Genomic DNA, 24,148 nt, shown 5'->3' on the forward strand with positions numbered 1-24,148 from the left:
CTCCCTCCCTCCCTCCCTCCCTCCCTCTCTTGGAACACTTCCTCTCCACAGACTAGCACATTCTGGGCCTTTCTCATTCCAATCCCGGCCCCTCACCCCTCCTCCAGGAGGCATCCCTAGCCTGGCTACAGCCTGAAGACCCCTCTGTGCACCTCCCCTCACCCACAGCAGGCAAAGCGAGGCCAGTGTCCACTCCAAACCTGGCCTCTGGAGGCCTAGCCAGGATTGAGGAGGACAGTGGTCTGGACACAGAGCTGGGCTTCAACGCTCCATGCTTCTGGTTCCAATGGGCCCCCTCCACCAGTGAGAAGGGAGAGAATTCAGTGGCCGAATAACCCAGCGAACAACTCTACATCGGTCTTACTGAGAAGGAGGGTAAGACCCCCGTGAGGGAAACCGACCCCAGAAAGCAGGAAGGGAGGACCCAGGGAACCGGCGGCCACCAAGGTACTCCTCAGCCCCCTCGGCTGGCCCAGCTCCCAGCACAAGCAGGAAGCCCCAGATCATCCCACAGAAGAGAAAACGGAGCAAAGTGTGACCAAACCCAATAAAGTGACTCAGGTGGGCCAGCCCCAGAGGTGCCACACCAGCCCTCCCCTACCTCCACCCCGAGGCCTAGATCTAGGGCTCCCCGGCTGGAGCCCAGCCTGCCAGTGTCTTGGAGGGGGTGGCCCGTGTGCCATGTCCAGCAGAAGCTCGGGGGTGACCGGCCTAGAACTCCGTCTGTACCCCTGCGCTGTCCTCGGTGGTGGTGTGGATGGGGGGGCGGCCACCAGGGCTGGACACCTGCTCCCCGGTCTCCTGGTCACTAGGTTTGGGAAGCTCAAGGTCCGCAGCCTTTCCAGGAGGGAGTTGCCGGAGGGGTGAGGTGGGCGGCGAGGAGGCCTCAGGGGCTGCCGCGGGCTGGGGGCTCTCCTGGGAGGGGGCCCCGTTGAGCAGAGGGCCAGCCGGCGGGGGGCTCTCAGCCCGCAGATCCCGGGCCAGCAGGCCCCGGAGCTCAGTGACACTGTCCTGGGACGCAGGTGATGGTGGCTCAGGGCCGGCCTCGAACGGCAGCCCTGCCTCCTCGTCCTGGACCACAGACACCACCTGCTTGGCACGCCGTCGCTTTTCTGAATGGGTGGCTGCTTCTGGGATGCTGGGGCTGCCGCCGTCCCCCCCGCTGCCACCGTACTCCTCACCCCAGTCGATAGGCGCGCCCTCGGCCAGCAGGTGCAAGTTGGGGTCGCTGTTGTGCATGACCATGCTGTCCCGGTAGAGGTTGTGCTTCCTCTGCACCGCGGCCTCCTTCACGGCTGCGGGGCCAGAGAGCAGGGTCAGGACAGTCGGCGCAGAGGCCGCGGCCGCCAGCCCACCCTCCACGGCGCCCGAGTGGGACCCCCATCATCACCCCCGGCCTCACTGCTGGGAACCGCCACTGTGTCCTCCTGTCCCTCATCTGCCCCCGTCTGCAACGCCAAAGCCTGAACTGACAGACAGCACAGAGGAGCGATGCTACCCGCCCAGGGCCGCACAGCGTGCCTAAACCAACCGCCAGGCCTAAGCCCCGAGGTTTGGGTTTCTTTGCAGCTCAGCGCGTGGGACCAGGAGGACCTCTCAGCAGCCATCTTTATCACCTCCTCCCCCCCGGCGCTGAGGCTCCCCCCAGCTGGCCCTCCCGTACCCTGCAGGATGTCCTTCATGACCGTCTGCAGCACCACCTCCTCGTACGTGTTCTCCACCAGGATGAACCTGGCGAAGTCCTCGAAGATCAGCTCCTGGAACCGGGGCAGCTCCTGCAGGGGTGGGGTGGGCAGAGGCGGGGGTCAGGCCGGCGGGTGGAGGGAGGGGGCTGGGGGCGAGGGGCTGCCAAGGCTGGGGGGGTGGGGGAGGGGCACGCTCACCGACTTGCACGTGGGCGCCAGCTTCTTGAGCAGGAAGGGGATGGTGATCTGCAGCAGCGCCTCACGGAAGAATCGCTTCCGCACCGAGCTGCTGTCGTAGTCGTATTTCTGCCAGGAAAAGAGGGGTCAGGGGGATGAAAGCCCGGGGGTCTGACCCGAGCCTCGGAATCCTTGCCCACGCCAGGGGGTCCGCCGTGCCTCCCATAGGGGCAGCAAGCCTGGTACCAGCCCGGGGACTGGGCTCAGGGGTCAGGCCGCTCACCTTCAGCACCCGCTCCAGGATCCGCTGGATGGACTTGCACAGCTCCTCCTTGGTGGGCCCCTTCCCCAGCTCCTGGTGCAGGAGGGTCTCAAAGGTGTACACAGCATTGTCCATTTGCTGCAGGGCACACCGCGGGGCACGTGAAGGCCCCTTCCTGCACGCCTCGGAGGGGCTCCTGAGCCTGTGCCCCAGGGCTGTAGGGAGGTGTGGGGGCGGCCTGTGTGTGCACCTACGTGTTCCCCCCCATCTTTACTGTCTGCTGTGTGCTGGCACAGTGCTGGGCACCGGCCAGTCCCTGCCTCAAGGAAACAGAGGTCCTGGGCCTTGCAGGGAGGGGCTTGGGGAGCAAGGAGGGCTTCCTGGAGGAAGGGGTCTCTAGGGCAAGACATGGACGAGGAGTCCAGATTAGCCAGGTGAACAGAGGAACAGGTGTTCCAGCAGGTAGGAGCACTCGAGGGGCTGAGCGTGGCTGCCGTGAGGCCCAGGAGGAGGCAGGGCCTCTCCCCAGGAGCCAGGGCCTGTGGGACGTGGGGGGTGCTGGGGCCCACCTCTCGCATGTGGATCTGGGCTCGCTGCTTGAACACGGATGTGCTGGACACGTCGAAACGCTGCTGTAGCCCGTCGAGCCGCAGCGGCTCCATCTTCTCGTAGCAGCTCTGCATCTTGAGGGGGTGGTAGGCCAGCTGGGACAGCTTCTCCATGTACTGTAGGGAAGCGGGTACCTGAGCCGGGGCTCCCAGAGTGGAGGCAGGCCCTGCAGACCCACAGCTTGCCCAGGCCCTGGGAGTCCAGGCCTGGCCCCCTACAGGGACTGCCTGCAGGGTAAGCTGGGGGGACCCAGGCCCCGAGGGAGGAGGGTGTGAAGGCTGGAGCATGGTCCAGCAGCACGGTGCCTGGGGAGAGGTTCTCATCCCTTCTGGGGCACTGTGTGACCTTGGGCAAGTCGCTCACCCTCTCTGAGCCTGATTCCTCAGCCTCAAAATCAGGCGAAAGTTTCTCATGATCTCTAAGTCTTTTCTGGTTCTCAAATTCTATGATAATTACTGTCTGTGTACTCCTCGGTTCGCGGTGTGGAAGAGGAGGGCAAAGATTATGGGATCCATTCTATCTGCACCTGACACCCACGTGGGTGTCACCCGCCTGGTGGAGGGGGTCAGCGATCCCCCTTTCCTCTGACTGCTGCCCCCCAGTGCCTCACGCCCTCAGCCCCTTGGTCTCCAGCAGACCCTCTGGTGACAGGTTACACCCTGAGTCGCAGCGAGGGCCTGGCGGGGGCAGAGCGGACCCAGGCCCAGTGCGCTCCCGTCCCCGGGGCAGGGAGCCTGGCCTCACCTCACCCAGCTTGTCTGCACCGCCCTCGTTGATGACGTTCAGGTTCATGTCAGTCACCTCTTTGAAGAAGACATCCCGCACCTCGGTGAAGCCTTGACTGGTGGGCACCATCAGGGCCTCCAGGATGGACGGGATGTAGGGCTGGACGTGGTTCCGGACGCACACCTCTGCCTTGGGGAGGATGAAGGCTGCGCCCAGAGGGAGCCGGGTGAGCGGATGGCACCCGGAGCCCACAGACTCGCTATCGTATTAGCTTTTAAAGAAAACCACTCGTGATGCCAACAAACTGAATGATTCATAGATCCATGCATCAAAGAGAACATTTCAGAACAATTCTGAGATTGGCCCCTGATATTTCTAAAAGTCTGAGGGCAAGGAACTAAGAGCGCGGCTCGTCCAAAGGTGTCAGTGTTGTTCTGCTTCGCTCGAGGTGGAAAGAAACATCTCTAGGGGTCTTGCTGCTTTGTTTAACAAAACACACTCTGGTAGACTCCGTGAGCCTCTGGCTTTTGCACACGCCGAGCCGGCCCCCGCTCTGTGCGGCCACGTACAAGGCAGCAGACCCCTGGGCACGACTAGCTCCAGGACACTTGGACAAAGGCCTTTCCCCCCCCAGGGTGTCATGAGGTCCCTCTCCTCTGCCCAGCTAATGTTTGTTGCACCAGATAAAAGTCAGCTCTCTGTGTTCTATCCAGCCCACGAGCACAGTGAGGAGAGAAGGAGCCTCAGGCAACCGACACGCTCGGAAACTGCACGCAGCCCATGTGCAGGGCAGGGGACAGGGGGCCGGGAACGGAAGGAACACAGGCTGACCCCGAATACTGAGCCGTGATCCGAGTGAATCATCACAGCTAAACTGATGCCTACGAACCCATGGTCAAGTCCGTGACCCTCCAATGCTGAGCAAAACGCTTGAACTTCCTTGACAAAACAAACACACATCTTTGAGGTCTGGGTTTCCAGAAATAGCAACAAAACAACTCCCAGAGTTTGGAAGAGCAACGGCTCAGGTTTGCTTTCATTTTTTAAAATGACCAAACGAATCGAGTCACTAGCGTGAGAAGTACAAATGGGAGGTCCGCCCTGGCCCCTGAAGCGTGGCAGGTGGCCGGCCTACCTCGGATCTTGCTGGCCAGGTGCTCCTTGGAGGTGATGATCTGGTCCATGTCCGTGCGGATGGTCGCCTCCATGGCTGGCCGGGCCAGCTGCAGCTTGGACAGCACTGCCTCAAAGTGCGCCTTGGCCTGCTCGTACACCATGCGGTACACGGCGTCGGAGATCTGTGGGCAGCGCGGCGGCGTCAGAGCCAGACTGCGGGTGCCAAGCAGGCACCGCGCCCCCGCCTCCGCGCCCGCACGCACCCACCTGGATCCACTGCCGCTGTCGCTCCTGCGGTTTCCCCTTCAGCCGTGGGGCGAGCTCCGCCTTCAGCTCGGGGCCCAGCTCCTCCATCACCAGGTTGCTCAGGATCTAGGACCAGGAGGCACAAGCCGGGGCAGGAGTTAGAGCATGTCCAGCTGGCAGGTTCGTCTCCGCATTCGACCCAAGCCCCACCTCCCCTGGACTTGGCCTTGGCTCCATGTCTCCACTGCCCTCTCTCCTGAGCATCACTCCCCCAGGTCCCAGCTTACCTGCTCGAGGGACCTGCAGGATCCTCAGAATCAGGGGTCCCACCTCAGGACCTCTGCACCTGCTGCCTCCCTGTCTGGAATACGACACCCCCTTCCCCCCCCTCACCTGCACAAAGTACGTGTGTTTATTTGTCAAATGCCTATTTCTCCTGCTAGATAGAGCGTAAGGGCCAAGGCCATATCCCTCTTATTCACAGAAGCACCCCAGCCCCCGGGTCAGGAGAGGTGATCAGTAAATGATGGAATAAAGTCTTTCCACCTGTCCAAAGTGATCTTACTGTCCTTGCAAGCTGGGAGCACCCCGAGCCCAGAGTCTCTGTGCCTGGCCCCACTCTCTGGCCCTTGGGGTGACTTCCACAGTCTCCTCACCTGCACCTCGTTGCCACACAGCATCTCCCAGGTGCCGTACAGCTCCTTTGACTGGCGGTACATGCGGATGGCGTCCGTGAAGGCAGGGCCCTCTACCTTGGAGTCCTCTGGGATCCCTGCTCCGGAGAGGGAGGGAGAGAGGAGGTCGGTGAGATGGCCCAGTGGCCTTCACCAAGACCACTGACTGCCCAAACGCCCCTCCCCAAGTGCAGACACATGCACACCCCCACCTGCAGTCCCACTGCCTCGAGAGGGTGGCGGTCGTGTTTGCAACGACAGTGACCGTGGTAATAACCCTCCCCGACAGCAGCGAGGCAGTCTCCTTCGTATGCTCCTTATCTTCTTAAATCTTCCCAACCACCCCAAACTGCCCTCAGCCCTACTCCACAGATCAACAGGCAGGCGGCAAGGTCAGGCCACTGGCTGGGGGTCCCAGGGCAGTGAGTGGTAGAGCCCGGACCCGAGGTCACCCCACCCTGCCGGCACAGCAGAGAGGGTGCTCAAGGAACCCCGAGGTCCTCATTCCAGTCCCACTCCCTCCCCTTACTGTCTACAGCGGGGCCCGCCAACTTTCCCCGCAAAGGGCCAGCCAGTAAATATTTTCAGCTTTGCAGACCAGATGATCTCTGTTGCAACCACCACACTCTGCCACCGAGCCACCAAAGCAGCCAATCTGGAAACCAAAGAGCCGGTAAAACTTGATTTGCAAAAATAGGTAATGGGCCCAATTCTGGGCTGTGCACTGTAGCTTGCCAAGTCTTGCTCCAGATCCCTGAACCCTAAGGGCCTCAGTTCCCTCTTCTGAACAGTGGGAACAATGACCCGGTGAGGCTGCAGCCATGGGAACGGGCTGGGAACTGGTCAGGCAGGGGCCCCTGAGCAGAACCCAGCACCTAGCAGCGACGGGGTGCTCTCGCCGCCCGCGGGCAGGCCCCGCGTCGGCCTCGTTCGCCACGGTGTCCCGGTCCGACTACGAAACGCCAGTCTGGGACTCGTGTTATTGCTGGTGCCGCCGGCGGCCCGCGGGAGCCTGCCCCCCCTTGCCCCTGCCAGCGAGGTGGGTCAGGGAACAAGGCACAGCCCCCGGGAGCGGCTGCAGGGGAGGCAAGTGGCAGGAAGTTGCAAAATCGGACTTGGGGAAGAACAGGGTTACGCGCGCAGAGCCAGGCAGTGGGGCGGCCACCCTGGCCACATGCCCCCAACCACTGTGTCCCCGCAGCCGAGGAAGGGGAAACGGCAGTCTGCGCCTCCAAAACCCCAGCTCCCACGGCAGTGACTACAGGCTGAGTCATCCCCGCAGAGAAAAAGCCCCTCTGGGCGTGGGGAGGACCCCTCACATCCAGCTGACCGCAGGAGTCGGCGCCCGACCGCGCGGGGGAACAGGCCCAGGGCCATCCCTGCAGCAGCAGCTCCCTGGACGGGGTGGGAGCAGGGGGGGGGTCTCCCCGCTGTGTTTCAGGGACCGAGGTGGGGCAGGGGTGACTGCAGCAGAGCAGGGGTGCTCCGTGCAGAGCCCGAGGTGGCTGCTGCCCATCCGGGCCAGGGGAGGAAGGAGGAGCACGGTCTCCCAGAGACCAGGTTTTGCACGGAGAACGTGGGCTGTTCAGTACCTGCACCCGATCTCACCTGAGGGCGTTTACATTCTACAGATAAGCAGGGGGTGCTGGCAAGGCAGGGCTGCTCCCCAGGGGCAGGGAGGTGAGATGTGGGGCGGGGGCAGCAGGCAGGAGGCCGTGATGTCCTGGGCCCTGGGCTCAGACCCTCAGGACAGCTCTACACTGCATGCTGGGCCACTGAGTCTCATACAAGACAGGGTCTCCCTCCCGAGCTCTTCCCCTGGGCCTGGCTGTTAGGGGCTGCGTGGTGTCCCCCCAGATTCCTTTGTTAAAGACCTAACCCCTAGTACTTCGGAAGGTGACTGCATTTGGAGATAGGGCTTTTAAAGAAGTAATTTAGGTAAAATGAGGTCATTACGGTGGGTCCCCATCCAGTACGACTGGTGTCCTTATAAGAGGGAATTTGGATGCAAACCGTGCACACACACAGCGGGGACTGTGTGAAGACACAGGGCAGGGAGAAGGCAGCCATCTGCAAGTCAAGGAGACAGGTCTCAGAAGAAAACTAACCTGCTGACACCTTGATCTTGGACTTCCAGCCTCCACAATTGTGTAAGCCACCCCGTCTGTGGCGCTTTGTCATGGCGGCCCAAGCAGACCAAGACACCAGGCCGGGGCTGAGACCTCGCACACATTCCCTCATCTCATCCTCAAACAGCCCTGTGAGGGATGGCTGTTCTCAGTCCCACTTGTCCTGACGGAGGAGACAGGCTCAGAGATGACACGTTACTGGTCCGAGGACATACAGCTAGGGAATGGCAGCAGGAGGGCTCCAACAGAGGACCGGGGGCGGGCTCCAGCCAGACCTGGAGACTTCCTGCCTGTGGGGTCGTCAGGGTCAGACTGAGAAAGGAAACTGCATTCCTCAGTCCCAAGCAGCAGGCTAAGGGGGATGGCAGTCAGACAGGAAGAGGCCTTGACCTCCGGAGCCCAGGCCCACCCTGCGGGCTCAGCTCAGTGCCCCAACAGCCTCTTGCCACCCCCAGCTGCTCCAGGAATGCAGGATGTAAGGGGGGCCTTGGGACGAGCTGGCGTCCCCCCAGCTTGGCCTCCTTCCCCACCCCCCACTTCCTGGCAGCCCCCGGAGTGAGCAATTCCAGGCTCCACAAATTCCAGGCCCAGCCTCCAAGCTAGAGGAAGCAGAGAACTTTCCCACAGGCCTCAGAGTAGAAGGAAGGCTCCTCTAAAACCAGCAGCAGGCTGCCCCTTCTTTCCCCGCCCCCTCCTGCCCACAGCACCCGCACCCACCCACGGGGCTCCCCTCAGCCTCCCAGGTGAGCTCCCAGCTGTGCTAGGCACAGGGCTAAGAGCTCCCCCCAAACCAGCTCAGTTAGCCCTCCCAGGAATCCCACCGAGCTCAAGCTTGGCACCCTCGCATTGTGCACATGGGGAACCCACCCCCGACCTGGGGTGGCCCTGCCAGGTCAGCCATTAGCCCTGGAAACCTGAAGAGGGCAGAGCTGGGCCAGGGCTGGGCCAGGGCTGGGCCCGGGAGGGAGGAAGAAGGGACGAGCGGGGAGGGTGCCCAGGCCAGGCAGCCAGAGCCCAGATGGCCTCCGCCCAGCCCTGGCCCCACAGCCCCAGGGGATCTGGGAATAGGAGACCTTTTGTGGGTGGCAAGGCCTGGCCCAGGTGACGGGTTGGCCTGACTGAAGGCCCGGTTCCTCCCACCTGACAGATTCCAGACCAGAGGCAGCTCTGCAGAACACAGGATGGGAGGGGCGAGCCGAGTCAGCCCGGCAGCCGGGCCTCCAGGTGCCCGCGCTGTCCACCCCCCCCCCACAGGAGGCATGCCGGGCAGGGAGGGTGGGGACGGTGGCCAGGTCACCAGGAAGGAGGTTCAGGTTTCAGCACAGGTTGTTCCTTCCGCGAGAGCACCAAGACCCTCAGTGCCCCGCTGTCCCCGTTTTTGATCAAACTCCTTAGGGCCCTGCAGGGCCCTCTGAACTGGACCCCAGTGCCCCCCAGCGCATTGGGTCACCCTCCCCCACTGCAAGGCTTCATGCAACTCCTCTCAACTGTCCCCACCTCCAGGCTGCCCTCTGCGCTCAAGGCTAGAACGCTCCTCCCCCTACTCGAGGACCATTCATCCTTCAGGTCTCAGCTGCCCACCCTCTGCACACACAGGATCAGCAGCCCCCAGCACATACACACCCTCCAGGCTCTCGGGGTGGCTCCCACCCAGCACCCGGCACAGCTGCTCCTCCTGCTTAACATCTGCGCCCCCCCACCCCCCCACCCCCACGGGGCTGCCAGCAGCACAGGGGCAGGACCCGGGTCTGGCTCCCTTGCTGCCGCCTCCGCGCCCAGACACTAAAAACGTCTGTTGAACAAATGAGTGAGCGGAAAGAGACCTCAGAACTTGACAGAAGGGAACACTGAGGCCCTGAGAAAGGACATGAACTGCCAGGCTACCCTACAGGTCAGGGGTAAGGCAACAAATGATACAAGAGAAGTCCTGGGGCGCCTGGCTGGCTCAGTCAGTGGGGTGTGCAACTCTTGATCTGGGGGTTGTGGGTTCGAGACCCACACTGCAGGTTGATACCGCTTAAAAATAAAATCTTTTAAAAGAAATTAAGTAAATGAATAAATAACAGAAGTCTTTACACCAAGCATCGGGCAGACTCTGTGAATCCTTACAAACACCCTAAGACTCGGGAGGGGTTATTACCCCATTTTATACAGGCTCCGAGAGGTAAGCTGGTCTCCTCAAGTCATGTTGCTAGGAAGGGGCAGAATCGGGACTGTGATTCTGTGCCGCAGGGTCCAAGGGCTCAACGACCATACCCCCTCTGAGAACAACCTCCCCAATTTTCTCCGAGCAGGACAGAACTGTTTTCTTCAAGGAAGAAGGTTAAAAGGCAACATCGCAGTGGCTTTCCTACAACCCCCGCCCGAACCGGAGAACAGCTCGCAGAGCAGGGTTGCCGCACCACACCCAGCCACTAGGTGTCGCCACCCGGCGCATGCCCCAGGCCACGCCCCCCCCGCCGCCGCCGATGCCCAGGGCCCCTCACCATTGTTGCAGTGCCGGATGCAGTCCTGCAGGACCGCTTGCCACTTGTCCTGCTCGGCTTCCGTCATCATGCAGAAGTAGTAGTGCCGGGCGGAAGGGTGCCAGAGGATGAGCGGGAACTGTGTGGGGCACTTGAGGATGGGGGCGGTGCCCGATTTTGACGTGGTCCCTGCGGAGACAGCGCCCGCTGAGCCGCCACCCTCTGCAGTTTCTGTCTGCCGGGGACGGCAGGCGGCGGATCCCTGGGCCCAGCTCCCAGGGGCGGCTGAAGCCCAGACAGGGCTGGCCTGCTCTGGGCTGACCAGCAAGTCAGTGGGGAGGCAGCATGCTTCTTTGTCACTGCATCCCCCACAGCCCAGCTAAAGGGACCTCAGAATCCCCCGGCATCTGTTTAGACCCATTTCCCAGAGCTGGCATTGCATCTGGGGAAAGGCTCCAAACTCCACGCCTCCAGCACAAGGAACACGGGGTCAGAGCCCTTAGGCTCAGAGGCTGAGCATTACCTTCTTGGGTTTCCCTCCAAATTTCAGCTGTGGAGGCCAAAGTGTGGCTTAAATGTCCCAAGGGGGAGGGAGGGCTGGGGTGGTGGGGGACAGAAAATAAATAAAAGGAAATTTTTCTCTATTTTGTCCCCATGGATATTCGAGATCCAGTGAGAGAAGTGGTCTTGGGCTGGGACCTCGCCACTGTTAATAACACAATGACAGTTCTTCTTCAAGCCCTGGCTCTGCATCCCTGGTGTGGGGCTTGGGTGCACACAGCACCTCACAGGGTCTACACAACACCCCAAGGTCAGTCCTCCCAGTGCCAAGTTGCCAGAGAAGACACAACAAAAAAAAGCCAGAGTTGGGGCTGGAATCCAGGAATGCTGGGCTCTCGCTGAGCCCTCAACCACACAGGGCGCTCTACTCCCAAGCCCCATCTGGGGGCACAGGCTGCCCCCCAGATCGGCTACTTCCCCACCCCCTGGTTTCCCTGGGATCATCCGGGAGGCCGATGTGCTCCTGTAAGGCTTCTGGGAGCCTCCGACAGGGTGGGGTGCAAACGGGACACCTAGAATAACTCCTCACAAATGCAGAGCTGACTCCACAGTGTACAAAGCAGGGCCACCTGGGTCATCTCCTCCAGGGGGCTCGCAAGGCCTCAGGGAGGTGGGAAGGGCAGAGGGAGGGGCCCCCACGGCATAGCTGTAACTATAAGGCTCAGGAAGCGGACACGCAGGTGGGAGTCAACACCAGTCCAGTCCCAGTTCACTGGGTGGCCTCCTGCAAACCCTCTCCCAGCCTCCCCTCTGAGGACATGAGCTGTCCCTTCGAGGCCTGGCCGCTCTCTCTGCAAACATGGAGCCTGGAGTTCTGGGATCAGGACTGCCCTCTCCCCCGGCCACCTCCTGGGCCTAAGCAGGGCATCTCGGCCTGGGACGGGGCGGGGGGGGGGGCTCTTTTACCTGGTAAGGAGTTGCCAACAAGCTCCAGGTACTGATCCACGGAGGTGAGGATTTTGTAGCCTGCACTGTTGATGACAGCCCGGGGTGGGACCTGCCGCTCGTAGGCCTGAGGAAGGGACAAGAGAGATGGTCCAAGCCTAAGCCCCATCTCCAACTCTGGCTCCAGGGCCCTCTCAGTGTGGCCTGCCTGAGGCAGGGAGGAGGAAGGGAAGGGAGGGGGAGGAGGGAGAGAGGGAGGCAGAGGAGGAGCCCACCCGCTGCGGTGATTAGAGACCACCTGGTGTAGTGACCGGAGTCCAGGCTCTGGGCTCAAATCCCAGCTCCACTGAACACCTTCTGTGTGATGCGGACATTAAGCTCCTTCAGCTCCTATGCTTTAGTTTCCTCATCTGTTAAACCAGGGCAACAACAGCTCCTACTCCACGGGGCCGTGTGGGACTGCGTGAGACGATCCACACAATATGATTAGCTGGGGGCCTCACAGCCAGACGCAGGAAGCCTTACCTATTAGCAGCAGCTACCACGAGCTGAGTGTGAGCGTTTATTACATACCAGGCACCGTGCTAAGGGCACTGCATTGCTTCCTTTCACAAAATCCTCACAATCCAAGAGGTGAGTACCATCGTTAGCCACGAGCTCACACAGGCCGTACGCAGCCAACCTAGGACATAACCCTGGTCTGTGCGCCTCCTGGGTCCAGAGTCTTTGACCATGACCCTGCACTGTCCAGCAAATTCCTAGGTTCTGAGCTCCACACGAGTCCCCTTTGGAGGAGAATTAGGTCTGGACACTGCGTTCTTACACCCAAGTGGCTAAAAAGTGGCTGTAACGTAGTAGCTCATACAGCAGGGCTGCCGTGCTGCCGCCGGCCACTAGGTGTCACCACCCAACACGCTGCTCCAGGATGGCTCAGGACCTCCAGGGCACTGATTTGCCTAGTGTGGTCCTAGGTCATCAGCACCATCAGCCCCACCTGAGAATTTGTTAGAAATGCAAACTATCGGCCCTGCTCAGACCCAGATCAAACTGGGTGGGCCCAGTAACCTGTGTCATATGCCCACCAGGTGGTTCTGATGCCGGTTACGAGTTTGAGAAGCCCTGCCAGGGGCCATCAGGCTGCTCCCGCCCTGTTTACATTTCTTTAACCCTGATTTTCCTTGAACAGAGGGCACTCAGGCCTGTCCTTTGCTGCTTTGGAGAAATGTATGGTAGAAGAAATTGGGTCTGTGGCTCAACCACGGGGGGGGGGGGCTTCCCCAAGGGCCCAGGGCAAAGATAAGGAACAATGGGCAGGACACTTACCCACTAGGCAGCAGGGGTTGCCAGAGGGGCAGAGGAATCAGGAAGGAAAAAGATGGGACCGCCACCCTGGGGTAAGTGGAGGAAGGGAATGGCCAGACTCCTGTGTCAGCAGTTGGTCGTGACCGTTGAAGAGCAAGGATAGGAGCGGTTGGAGAGCTGCAGGAAGCCCAGCCAGCAAGGAGGCTGGGGGGTGAGGGAGCAGGGGCTCTGGCCCCGGGACTGGACAATTTGAGGTGGGTAGGGGCTAGTGGCGAGTGGCTTACAGGGGGGAGGCAAAGTGAAAGGGGAGCCCCAGAGCAGAGCTGTTTACAGGAAGCCAGCGGAACAAGCAGGTTGGGGGTGGGGGCTGCAGAGGGGGAGCAGGGGGGGGGGGGGGGGCCTCACCACTTTGTTCTCGTAGAGCACCAGCCCATAGTTGTGAGGCACGAGACTGAAGCGGTTCCTCCATTTCTTGTTGTCCTCCTGGTACTGAAAGAGGTTCCCAGAGAAGATGATGCGCTCATCCAATGGCACCTGCGGGTGGGGTGGAGTGGGGAGTGAGGCCGGGCTCCCCCACAGCCCAGCCGGGCAATGGGGTCCCCCAAGAAGGGGGCGCTGAGCACATCCCCCATCCCGATCTCCCCGAGTCCTCCTCTGAGGCAGGGCTGCATCTTAGCCATGTGACAGAGGAGGAGAGTGAGGCTCAGGGCAAAGGAGCTTCCCCAAGGTCCAGCCAGAGCCACAGCGATGCCAGGACTTGAGCCCAGGCCAGGCACCAGCATTCGGGGCCCAGCCAGGACCAAGGTCTCCCACTCTGTCCTGGCCCTAGACAGGCACGACTACCTTGCGACGCGTCTCTGCAGCCCACGGCAGGCTGCTTTCCCATCCACCCACCCCTGCAGCACGGCCACACCAGCAGGATGGGAAATGTCCATAGGCCAGTACGGGGAAGGCCCCGGCACCGGGGAAAGTCTCTTTCCTGCTCTAGGCCTGTTTCCCCTGAGGGTAACAAACACTCGGCCAAGGTGGCTGCAGAGAACCTCCCTGGCCCTGACAGCTAATAAGATGAACTCCATGAATTTGGGTGGGGCTGGAGGGGACCTCAGTTTGGAGGGTTCAGTGTTGGACCAGCATCCTGGCAGACGGATGACCAATGTGGGCAGCAGAAACACCCAGACCTTCCTCGCAAAGCCTTAGCTTTGACTCCACCTGACTCAGTGTGACTTCGGGCCTGTCACATCACCTGTCTGTGCCTCAGTGTCCTCATCTGTAACATGAGAATGGGGACAGCGGTGACTTCAGCCAGGCATCTTGAGGATTCCATAAGACGCCGCGTGCCAGGATCACGCGCACCTGACAGTCTGCTCAGCTCAGGATATGCAGGAGCCTCCGTGACCGCCGCTGGGATTCCTCGGGCTGTGTCAGTCTCCCAGCTCCCCAGGCTGACTTATTTGGGGAGAAGGGATGGCCATGCCTGAGAGCATGTTTCCTGAGCAAACCCACACAGGGAAGTTTCAGGAAAGGGAGATACAGAGGCGACAGGGGGCAGGCTTACTCCTGGATGAGTGGAGTTTCAATAGCTTCTATCTGTTCTGCAATAAATATGGAGCCTTTTGCAAAAATAAACACATATCCTATGTAGTAACAGGAGAAAGTATTATCATTAGCAGTGCCTAACCCTTCCCAGCTTCCCTGCTCAGCTTCTGGGTCTGCCCCTGCAGCTGGAGTCAGGTGGGAGCCTTAGGTCCCAAGCTGCCCACCCCCAAGGCCCTGTGTCTTCACAGGGGCCCCCTCTCCCCAGCAACCTCCCTGCTACTCTTCAAGGGGAAATGCCAAAACACTCTTGGAAAACGAGGGCCCATTGTACTCAAACAATAGGACCCCACAACTGCTTCCTACCCAGGGATAAAAATATTTACAGGAAAAGAAAATGGTCCCCCCGCACCCCCCACCCCACCGCATACAAGTGGGCTTTGCCCGAGTCACAGAGCTATGCTCAGTGGGCTATATTTAGACAGAGGCCTCCTCTCAAACGCAGCTCTCAAATCCCCATCTTTTCTAGAGAGAAAGAGCAGATAGCTCTCCTGACACCCTGGTAAGACCCTCACTCTCCCCAGGCCCCCCGGTTTGGTCCTCCTCCTAGCTCAGGGCAGGAGCCCCGCATCAGGGGCATCAGGAGCCCTGGGCAGGCCTTCCCAGAACCCCCCCCCCGCCCCTTCGGGAGTCCACCCCCAGATCCTGGGGCAGCCCGTAATGGGCGGTTGCATGCGGGTTTGGATTTTATTTTTAAGACTTTCAAATGGCACAGTCATGTTTCCACTGGAAGGCCTGCAGGAAATGAAACGGAACCTGCCAGCCCAGGCAAAATATTTTGGACTCTGCAAAGCTCTCCAATGCTGCGCTGGGAACCTTCGCTGGGTGGCGAATGGTTAGAGCACAGACCCCAGTTCCGACGGCCCTGATCCCTGCCCCAGCCCCACCGCCCATGTGGCGGGAGCCTGGACAAGCAGCTCCACCTCTCTGAGCCTCAGTGTCCACAGCGCAGGTGTGGACATAAGTCTAACCCCTCCAAGCGATGTCGAGCCAGCTGGATGAGCAGCACCCACATAGCATAACTGCTATTTTTTCTTTTTTTTTTTTTTAAAGATTTTATTTATTTATTTGAGAGAGAGAGAATGAGAGACAGAGAGCAGGAGAGGGAGGAGGGTCAGAGGGAGAAGCAGACTCCCTGCTGAGCAGGGAGCCCGATGCGGGACTCGATCCCGGGACTCCAGGATCATGACCTGAGCCGAAGGCAGTCGCTTAACCAACTGAGCCACCCAGGCGCCCCAGCATAACTGCTATTTTTAACACGATTTCTGTTTTTTTACTCTTACTACTGCTACTGTATTATTTCTAATAAAAACAATTGGTATTATGACAATTAACATTGTTATTTCTATTATGATATCATCCTGATTTATCACAATGGTCAGTTTCCTGAGTGGCAAAATGGGACCAAAAATCCCTGCTTTTCAGGGATTGGGGGTGATTTCCTTTTACCCCTCTTACTGACGTGTCACTGCAGTGTTCCTACAAGGGGTATTAAAGCATTACTACAGATGTCCCTCCCGCCGTGACTCTCGAGCCTCGTGCCGTCAGAAACCACCACTCTGTCTTGGGTCACTGGGACCCGGGCCGCCTGTGACACCACACACATGGGCACGTGCCAGACACCCAGTCCGGGCCACACCTCCGGGTACCACCTCGGCCCTCTGTTGTCACAGGGTGGGGAGGGGGCCACGACACCAAGGGACCAGACACAAAGGGTCACGGGATGCTCCGAGGCTCTGCACAGAGCCCTGGCCTGCCCTCCACCCCAGCCAGGAATCTGGAACCTGGCTCGCATCCTGCCTCCACCATCCTGGGCGAGCCACTGAAAGGCCCAGCTGTACACACTGCTCCCGCACTCGGATGTTCTCCCCTCCCGGCAGGTCCTCAGCAGAGATGGCCCCTCTTCCAAGAAGCCCTAGTGGGCCACCCAGACGAGGCCAGACACCCCACCCAGGCTGAGTTCACTCTGTCATCTCCTTCGTGGCACCCAGATTGTCGTGTATTACGGTCTGTCTCCCGAGTGTCTGTGGGACCAGCGTGGCCCCGCACCTGCCCTGGCTCAGTGTGTGGCCCTGACCGTGGGTCCACTTGTCTCTTTTCAGGTGATGCCTCCAGCTGTCCTTCCCACTGAGAAGACACAAACTGTAACACGTCCCGAAAGCCAGCTCCAGCCCCTTTGGTCTCATGGTAGGTGGACACATCTTCCGCCACTTGGGTTTGGGAGAGGGTGGGGACAAGAAGGAAACCACCCCAACCCTCCCAAGTCTGGAGCCTTTTGAGGCTCTTCTTTCTGCTCTGCCACCTCAGTGAGCCCCATACTGGTCCCTTGCCGCATGATCCGAATCCCATCCGGCCTCAGAGGCCCCAGGACATCCCCACTCCCTCCCCAGGCTACTCTCATGCCTCTGGCCCATGATGGCGGTTCTGGGTATCAGTTCACAGGCAGAGAAACTGAGGCTCGGGAAGGTGAGGCCATGGGCTGGAGGTTACCCGGCAAGTCAGGACTTGCATCCCTTAGTAACCACCCCACCTGCTCCCCCTCATTCTCCACAGCCCTCCGCAGGAGGTACCCACCTGTCAGGTCAGGAGACCGACCCCTGAGGGCTGACTCAACTACCCAAGCCAGCAGCTACCAAGAAGCTCTGGGCCCGGTCCCCCGAGTTCTCTCCCCCCAGACCACAGCATTCCAGCCTCCATCCTTCCCCTACAGTCCTGTCCCGGGCCCCCGAAGCCTGAGAACAGGCTGACCCCGGCAGCCGGGAGGAAGCCGACAGGACTGGGTGGGGAGGTGCGGCCAGGTGACCAAGGGCAGCTTTGGAGCCCACCAAGCACGGAATTCAGCCACAAAGGACCCGAGTGGCGGCACTGGGGTGGCCTGGCTGACCTGGTTTGGAGGCCACTCCCAGAGGGATCAGCTCAGCCAGTCCAATTCCCCAGAGGGAAGCTGGCGGGCACTCTGCCCCGGGGCCACCAGCCAGGACCAAGTAGCCTCCCGCCTGCTGCTGGGCCACTCGGGGCAGGCCACCTGCAGAAGAGGTGGGGCTGACACCCTTCTTCCTTGTCACCCTTCCCTCTGCCACCCCTGGGCTGTCCAGGGGGTAGAAGGTGAAGGTCACTGAACGGGGGAATGCCCTGGATTTTCCCTGGGCTGACTCAGGGCCCCCTGTACCTCCCCCCGAAGAAGGGCTAGCTCCTCACCCCACGGGCTCAGGCCTGGGTTGCCAGCTCCCAGCTGGGCACTCACGGCCCAGCCTGTGTTCCAACTGTCCCTCACCTCCTCTCCGCCAGTCCCGCCTCCGGCCCCACTCGGGGGCCAGTCACCGCAGGGCGCTTCCCAGGAGGCCTTGTGTGCCTCCTTCAGTCCGTGCTGACCCATGGGCTGGAGTCACACAGCTTCCAGTCCCTCCACAAATATTTACTGGGCAAACTCAATCCTGCTAATAACAGGCTAGTGACAAGCCTGGAGATGCTGACACTATCAGCCAGCGCTCACCAAGCACCTTCCCTGCTCCAGGCGCCCGGCTGGCTGATTCCTTCATTAAGAACACCCTGCGCAGGTGTTCTTACCCCATTTCACAGATGAGTAAACTAAGATCCACAAGGTGACGTGATTTGCTCATGGGTACAAGGCCTTTAAGAGGAGCGGCACCTGGGTGACTCAGTCGGTTAAGCGTCCAACTCTAGATTTTGGCTTAGGTCATGATCTTAGGGTCCTGGTATTGAGCCCCGCATCGGGCTCCGCGGTCTGCTTGAGGATTCTCTGTCTCCCTCTGCCCCTCCTCCCGCTCTCATGGGCACACATGCGTGCACACTCTCTCTCTCTCTCTCAAATATTTTGTTATTTTTTTAAAGATTTTATTTATTTATTTGACAGAGACACAGCGAGAGAGGGAACACAAGCAGGGGGAGTGGGAGAGGGAGAAGCAGGCCTCCGGCGGAGCAGGGATCCCGATGCGGGGCTCGATCCCAGGACCCTGGGATCATGACCTGAGCCGAAGGCAGACGCTCAATGAATGAGCCACCCAGGTGCCCCTGAAATAAATAAATCTTTAAAAAAAAAAAAAGAGCAGCTGGGCTTGAACCCAGGCATGTCAAGATGATTCCAGAGCCCCAGCTCTACCAATGGAGGAGTTGAGCTGGCAGGGAGTACCCCATACCCCATGGTGAATGGAGGGGTCTTGGCAAGGCCACTGGGTTATCTGCGGATTCAGAAGCTGGGTGGGGGGCGCCTGGGTGGCTCAGTCGGTTAAGCGTCCGCCTTCGCCTCAGGTCCTGATTCTGGGGTCCTGGGATCGAGCCCCCTATCGGGCTCCCTGCTCAGCGGGGAGTCTGCTTCTCCCTCTTGCTCAGCCCTCCTCCTGCCCCCACCCCTGCTCGTTCGCTCGCTCTTGTGCTCTCTAATAAATAAATAAAATCTTAAAAAAAGAAAAAGACGCTGGGTGGGGCCCCTAGAGACCATCCAGGCAACAATGGTAAATTAAGGCCGTGCGGGAGCCCGCCCTGCACCCGGCCCAGCCCCTCTCACCTTGCGCCAGAGCAGCTGGGCCTGCGGCAGCCCCGTGCCCTCGATCTCGTGGCGCATGCTATTGAAGAGAACCACGCCATATTGGTCCTCATAAAAACGGCCGAACTCCGTCAGGATCTTCCCGGTTTTCTCTGAAAGGGAAGAAGAAACAGGGCTGTGAGGTCGCCATGGTTCCCTGCGAGCAGCCGCCCTGCCCCAGGAGCATCAGCCAAGCTCCATAATTCCTGTTTGCGAAGCTGTGGGCTCCGGTGCTCTGCCTTCACCGGCCTCGCGTTCCTGGCCAGAGTGGTGCATTCCCTGGACACAGTGGGTGGACTTTCGCACAGGAAAACCAGCAACGATAGAGACAGAGAAAATCACCAGCAAGAAAACACGAGACACCAACAGACAAGTGAAAAGACGCCGAGCCTCCCAGCCACCCAGCAGCTGCAGGCAGACCAGTCAGGGTGTGGGGGAACAGACCCCTCAACTCGGAGCCCTGGGTGCTGGAAGTCGGGAAGGCCTTGAGGGCGTACAATTTTAAGGGTTCACGTAGGGCCCCGGATGCCGCGCTCACTCCTCCAGGAATTACCCACCGCACGCCTCCCGGAGGAGCAGGTGTATGTATTCACCCAGCCAATCAGCAGACACGAGCCAGATGCGCATGCGTGGGCGCTGATTCAGACCATCCCAGGCGCACCTGGGCCGGGGGTGCGGGAACCTACAGGTACCACCAGGGGGAAGGTGCCCACACGGCCAGGTGAAGAAAAGCGAGTTACAGAACCGCGTGCGGAATATTACCTCATTTAAAATCACTCCTATTTGTGCCTATAAATTATTTACGCTTGGAGACGGAGGAAAAGGTCCCGGAAGGCAGCACTCCCCAACTGTTCTGGGTGGGACCCCTGGATGTGGGAATGGCAGGGCCGAGTGAATTGCATTTTCTGCTTTGTTCACTTTCACAGCATTTGAATTATTTTACAACCGTGATTCCTTCCACAATAAAAAAAATAAACATTCTAAAATTAACTCCTCTACCAAGTTAACCACCTTTTTGCCTCCACTGGCCATTTGCTTCTCTGTTGCCAAAGCAGTTTCTGAGCAGAGAAGGTGATTCTTGTGGCCTCCAGGGCTCGCCCAGCACACATCAGACGCTCAGGACCAGCACTGCCGGGGCTTCCCTAATAACAGATGAAACTGAGGCCCATGACAAGGAAGCCCTGTCCTTGGGAGAGATTTCCCGATCCCAAGAAGCTGTCCTCGAGTCCTGACTTTGGGGTGGTGCCAGCTCACTCCGAGGCTCCCCTCTCTGGGCCTCGGTTCCCTGCACACTAAGACTAGAGTCCATGGTGGACAGGCCCTGCCACCTCTGCCAGTCTTGGACTCCAGGTTTGAAGACCTGGCCCTTTCTCAAGGGGCTGATGAGACACCGTCCCTCCTACGGCTGGTCTCTGCCTCTCAAGAGCACCCAGCTAGGGCAGCATTTCATCTAATCCTCTCACGAGCCCTGTGACGTAGGGCTGGTGTTATTCCCATTTTAGAGAAGACCCAGAAGCGCTGAGACCCAGAGAGGTTAAGTCACTGGCTCAAAGTCACATAGCCAGTGGGTGGTGGAGCTGGGATGCAGTCCAGGGGCCCCACTATGAGGTGGTGGCCAGGGAGGAGGGCTGAAAGCATGTGCCCACATCCCCACCCAGGGTCTCAGGCAAGCTCACTCCCTCTACTCCCTCTGGAAGAGCTCGGCCCAAGGACCCCTCTCCACAGACCCTGCCTGTGGTCCCCTTTCCTGGAATGAGGTCATGGCTGTCCAGATTCCAATCTGGGGAGAGGAGGGGGAGAACAAATGAGGAATTTGCTTTGAATGCCTATTTTTTAAAAACCATAAACAACCAGAACTCTCTCAAAGACCACGGGAATTGTTTTGAAAAATGATGAGGCAAAACTGGGAGGGTTGGGGGGAGCAGGCAAGAAGGGGTAATGAACTGGAGCCAAAGAGAAAAAATGGGATCATAGGTGACAATAATACTGATAAATCACATCATCATCACCATCATCGTAGCTACTACCACTTACCACTTAGCTTTAACCTGAGCCAGTGGGCGGGCAAGTTCTGCATGCAGGATCCCAAAGAATCTTCATGAAATCCTTAGGGAGTCAGTGCTATTTTCCCATTTTAGGGACGAGGTGGCTTGCAGACCCAGGACTGGAGAGACAGGGTCTCAGCCACCAGGCCAGGCAGCCTCAGCCCAGGGCTTTGTCCCGACTCTGCCCCCAGCAGCCAGACACCCAACAGATACTCTCCCCCCATGCAGGATCTCGAGGGTCCTTCAGCCACAGCTCTGGGAGGCCTGACCAGCCCCTGGTACACCCAGCCTCAGAGCATGATTTCCAGAAGAGCCAGAATCTGCCCTGACCCTTGGGAAGTCAGGCCCAGAAGGAAGCTGCTGTCCTGGGTCAGAACTCGAACTCAAGTCTGTCTAAGCCATAGCATGCTCTCAGCAAAACCCAGATATTGCATCCAAGCAAGGGGTGGCTAGGTTTAGAAGGCCCCAGGGCTGGACTGGGGAGAAGGACGGAAAGGGCAAGGCAACATGCTATCATCCCATCAGGTGCACCAAGACCCGGGGCAGGGGTTGGTGGGTGGGCTGTAGGTTGGAGAGGAAGCTGGGGAGGCTGAGGAAGTGAAAACCAGAACAAGGTGATCCATTAGGAGCCAGACGGCAAAGATGAGCTGATAGGCTTGGAGTATCTGGACTTCTTAAGAAGGGCCAGGTGGGGGAGGGGGCAAGCAGAAAATCCACTGTAGCCCTCTCAATGGGATGCGGACAAGTTATTGGAGTGAGACTGTGGGAAAAGGGTCTAGGAGTGGAGGGCACGAGCACTGGGGCGGGGGGCGGGGGGGAGTCCCCAGGCAGAGGGTGGAGAGGGGAGAGGGTATGGGCTGAAACAGAAAATGGAATAGGAAAAGAGGTGGTGGCCCCAGGCACCCTGTACCCCCAAACAGACGGCAGCAGCCCTGGCCCCCACTTCACCCAACTGCAATTACAGGCATGCCTCGCTATCCAAACTCGAGAACTATATAGATCTGGATCTGTTTTCCGATAAACCCTTTGCTACCTGAAATTCCAGAACCAAAGAGATCATAGAGTGGGGTCTCTCACTACCCAAACTTGCTCTTCCAATTCGGGAGTCTAAGGGATCGGGGGGCTAGTATCTAAGGATCGACTGCACACCATAGAGGGTGGCCCTGGCACCCCTTCTGCTCACCGCTGGATCCCCTCTGCTCCCCCCCCCCGCCCGTGTGGCCTGGTACAGGCAGGTGCTGAGCAAGGTGGGTGTCCACTTGCCAGTTACTAAGTGTCCCCTCTGCACCAGGCCCCACCGGAGTGGGGAAGCCACCAGGCCAGGGGTCGGTGTGACATCATTCCTCAAGGGATTAAGGACTGAAGGAGGGTGCCAGGCAGTGCCAGGAAACTGGGTGCGCTCAGGCCAAGTTTGGCCGAGGAAGGGCTAGAAAGGGAAGACTGGGGGGCGGGGGGGGTAGAAGGAAGCAGGGCTGCAGGATGGCTTCTTGGCAAGGGCAGCACTGAACACATTCTTGAGAGATGTCCTAAGACAGCTTGGAAGGAACTGCCTTGTGCTTGGTACAAAGGAAGTGCCACAGGAAGACAGAGGATGAGGACTCGAGGGCCTAGGATTGGGGGCTGGAAAGACCTGAGAGAGGCAGGCTGGGGAAGGGGGTGCAGTCCCCTCCTGGGATTTATAAAGGGCTCACAGGGGAGAAGCCCTGAACAGGGTCCCCAGCCAGACAGGCCGATGCTGCCGGAGAACCCGGACGGACACCACAGCCGTGCCCGCCTTGGATGCTCCTCTGGCCTGCTGAACTCTGGGGTCAGGGCCCGAGCAGTCCCCTTCCTGTAAGCATTGCTCAGCACCCCATTTTTTCTTCTTGCCACCCTACAGTGGCTGTCTCCCTGGAGCTGCCCAGGGATTCTGGCAGTTCATATCCCCACTGCAGCATCCCTGCCTGGGTGTCTGTGACTGGTCCTACCAGGCCCCAGGTAGCCCCTCTCTCCTCCACACCTGCCCATACCAGCTCTTCCGCCTCACTTCATGGCTTCTGAAGACACCACGTGCCATGGATTTAGGGCCACTGAGACCAAGGCTCACCACCCCAAAAGGCACTCTGAGTCACAGAGTATAAGAGGCTCACCAGAGGTGACACATCCAGACTGAGGCTGTCGGGGTTCGACCCACAGACTGAAGACCCCCTCCCGCTCCTGGCTCTGACCACGGTCCACAGGGCCCCACAGGACATCCCTCCCAGCGAGGACAGACAGGAAGCAGGCTGTGGCTCCATGCCCAGAGGCAGGGCCGACCCCTAGGGGGTCCCAGGCCCAGGAACGGCCGGGAGGTACAAAGACGCCGGCGCGGAGCAGTCTGAGGCCATGTGCCGCCTCGCCCACCTTCCACACCTTCTCATCCATCCTTCCTCCTGCACCGACTCAGCCTCGGGTGCTGCTCTAGGAGATGGCATGGGCTGGGGACAGAGGAAGCCTGCCCTCCAGCCCCCGGCTCCCAGCCTCTGGGTGTGCAGCGCAGGCTGGGGGGGGAGGAGTTCCCGCTCTGCCAGGCCCCAGCCCAGCCCCACAGGCCACCTGGCCCGCTCAGAACCTCAGGTGGGGAAGGGAAGGGACGCTCCGATCCATCTAAGATTTAACTGCAAACCCCAGGAGGGTGGGCCTGGCACAAGCAGGTGCTGTAAGATGGGCAATGTGACGGCGCGATAGCTCGGAACTGCTGGGCTCAGGACCTCCCTAAATGTTCCTGTGATGTTGCTATTAATCACAGTAGTGCTCAGCTTATCATAGCCATGATAAATGACTGAAATTTTTATTAGCAGATATAATTTTTACAGCTTGAAAAAAATCAAGGAAAGACTTTTTTTTTTTTTAAACAACCAGGACAAGAATCACAAAATAATAATGACAATGATAGGTATGTCTTCAGCTGACAGGCCAGACAAATGGAGAGCCCACTAGGAGGAAGGAGGGGCTCAGGCAAAGGTAAGGGGGTGGGAAAGCCGGGCCAGGTGTGTGCAAGAAGGAACCCCCCCCCCCGCTTCCCACCTGACTTTGGAGAGGCTCCCCTGGTGTAATCCTCAGCCTCTGCTAGTGCCCAGGATGCATCGCTGCCCAGCCGGCGCCCCTTTGC

General features: G+C 59.5%; 1 protein-coding gene across 1 annotated transcript in view; it reads right to left on the reverse strand.

The window, feature by feature from the left end:
- NIBAN2 (niban apoptosis regulator 2) overlaps positions 1 to 24,148 on the reverse strand; it is a 50,646-nt gene continuing 26,498 nt past the window's right edge. Inside the window, exons 2-14 of the mRNA XM_021691196.2 lie at positions 18,956 to 19,086; positions 13,243 to 13,371; positions 11,557 to 11,662; positions 10,111 to 10,278; positions 5,478 to 5,593; positions 4,843 to 4,947; positions 4,595 to 4,757; positions 3,478 to 3,665; positions 2,694 to 2,849; positions 2,146 to 2,262; positions 1,884 to 1,991; positions 1,664 to 1,775; positions 1 to 1,295 (exon numbers count right to left, since the gene is read on the reverse strand). Of these exons, the coding sequence (XP_021546871.1) occupies positions 712 to 1,295; positions 1,664 to 1,775; positions 1,884 to 1,991; positions 2,146 to 2,262; positions 2,694 to 2,849; positions 3,478 to 3,665; positions 4,595 to 4,757; positions 4,843 to 4,947; positions 5,478 to 5,593; positions 10,111 to 10,278; positions 11,557 to 11,662; positions 13,243 to 13,371; positions 18,956 to 19,086 (2,183 nt within the window). The 3' untranslated portion in view covers positions 1 to 711. The remainder of the gene's footprint in view (positions 1,296 to 1,663; positions 1,776 to 1,883; positions 1,992 to 2,145; positions 2,263 to 2,693; positions 2,850 to 3,477; positions 3,666 to 4,594; positions 4,758 to 4,842; positions 4,948 to 5,477; positions 5,594 to 10,110; positions 10,279 to 11,556; positions 11,663 to 13,242; positions 13,372 to 18,955; positions 19,087 to 24,148) is intronic.

This window comes from Neomonachus schauinslandi, chromosome 13 (assembly GCF_002201575.2).
Source record: "Neomonachus schauinslandi chromosome 13, ASM220157v2, whole genome shotgun sequence".
Lineage (NCBI taxonomy): Eukaryota > Metazoa > Chordata > Mammalia > Carnivora > Phocidae > Neomonachus > Neomonachus schauinslandi.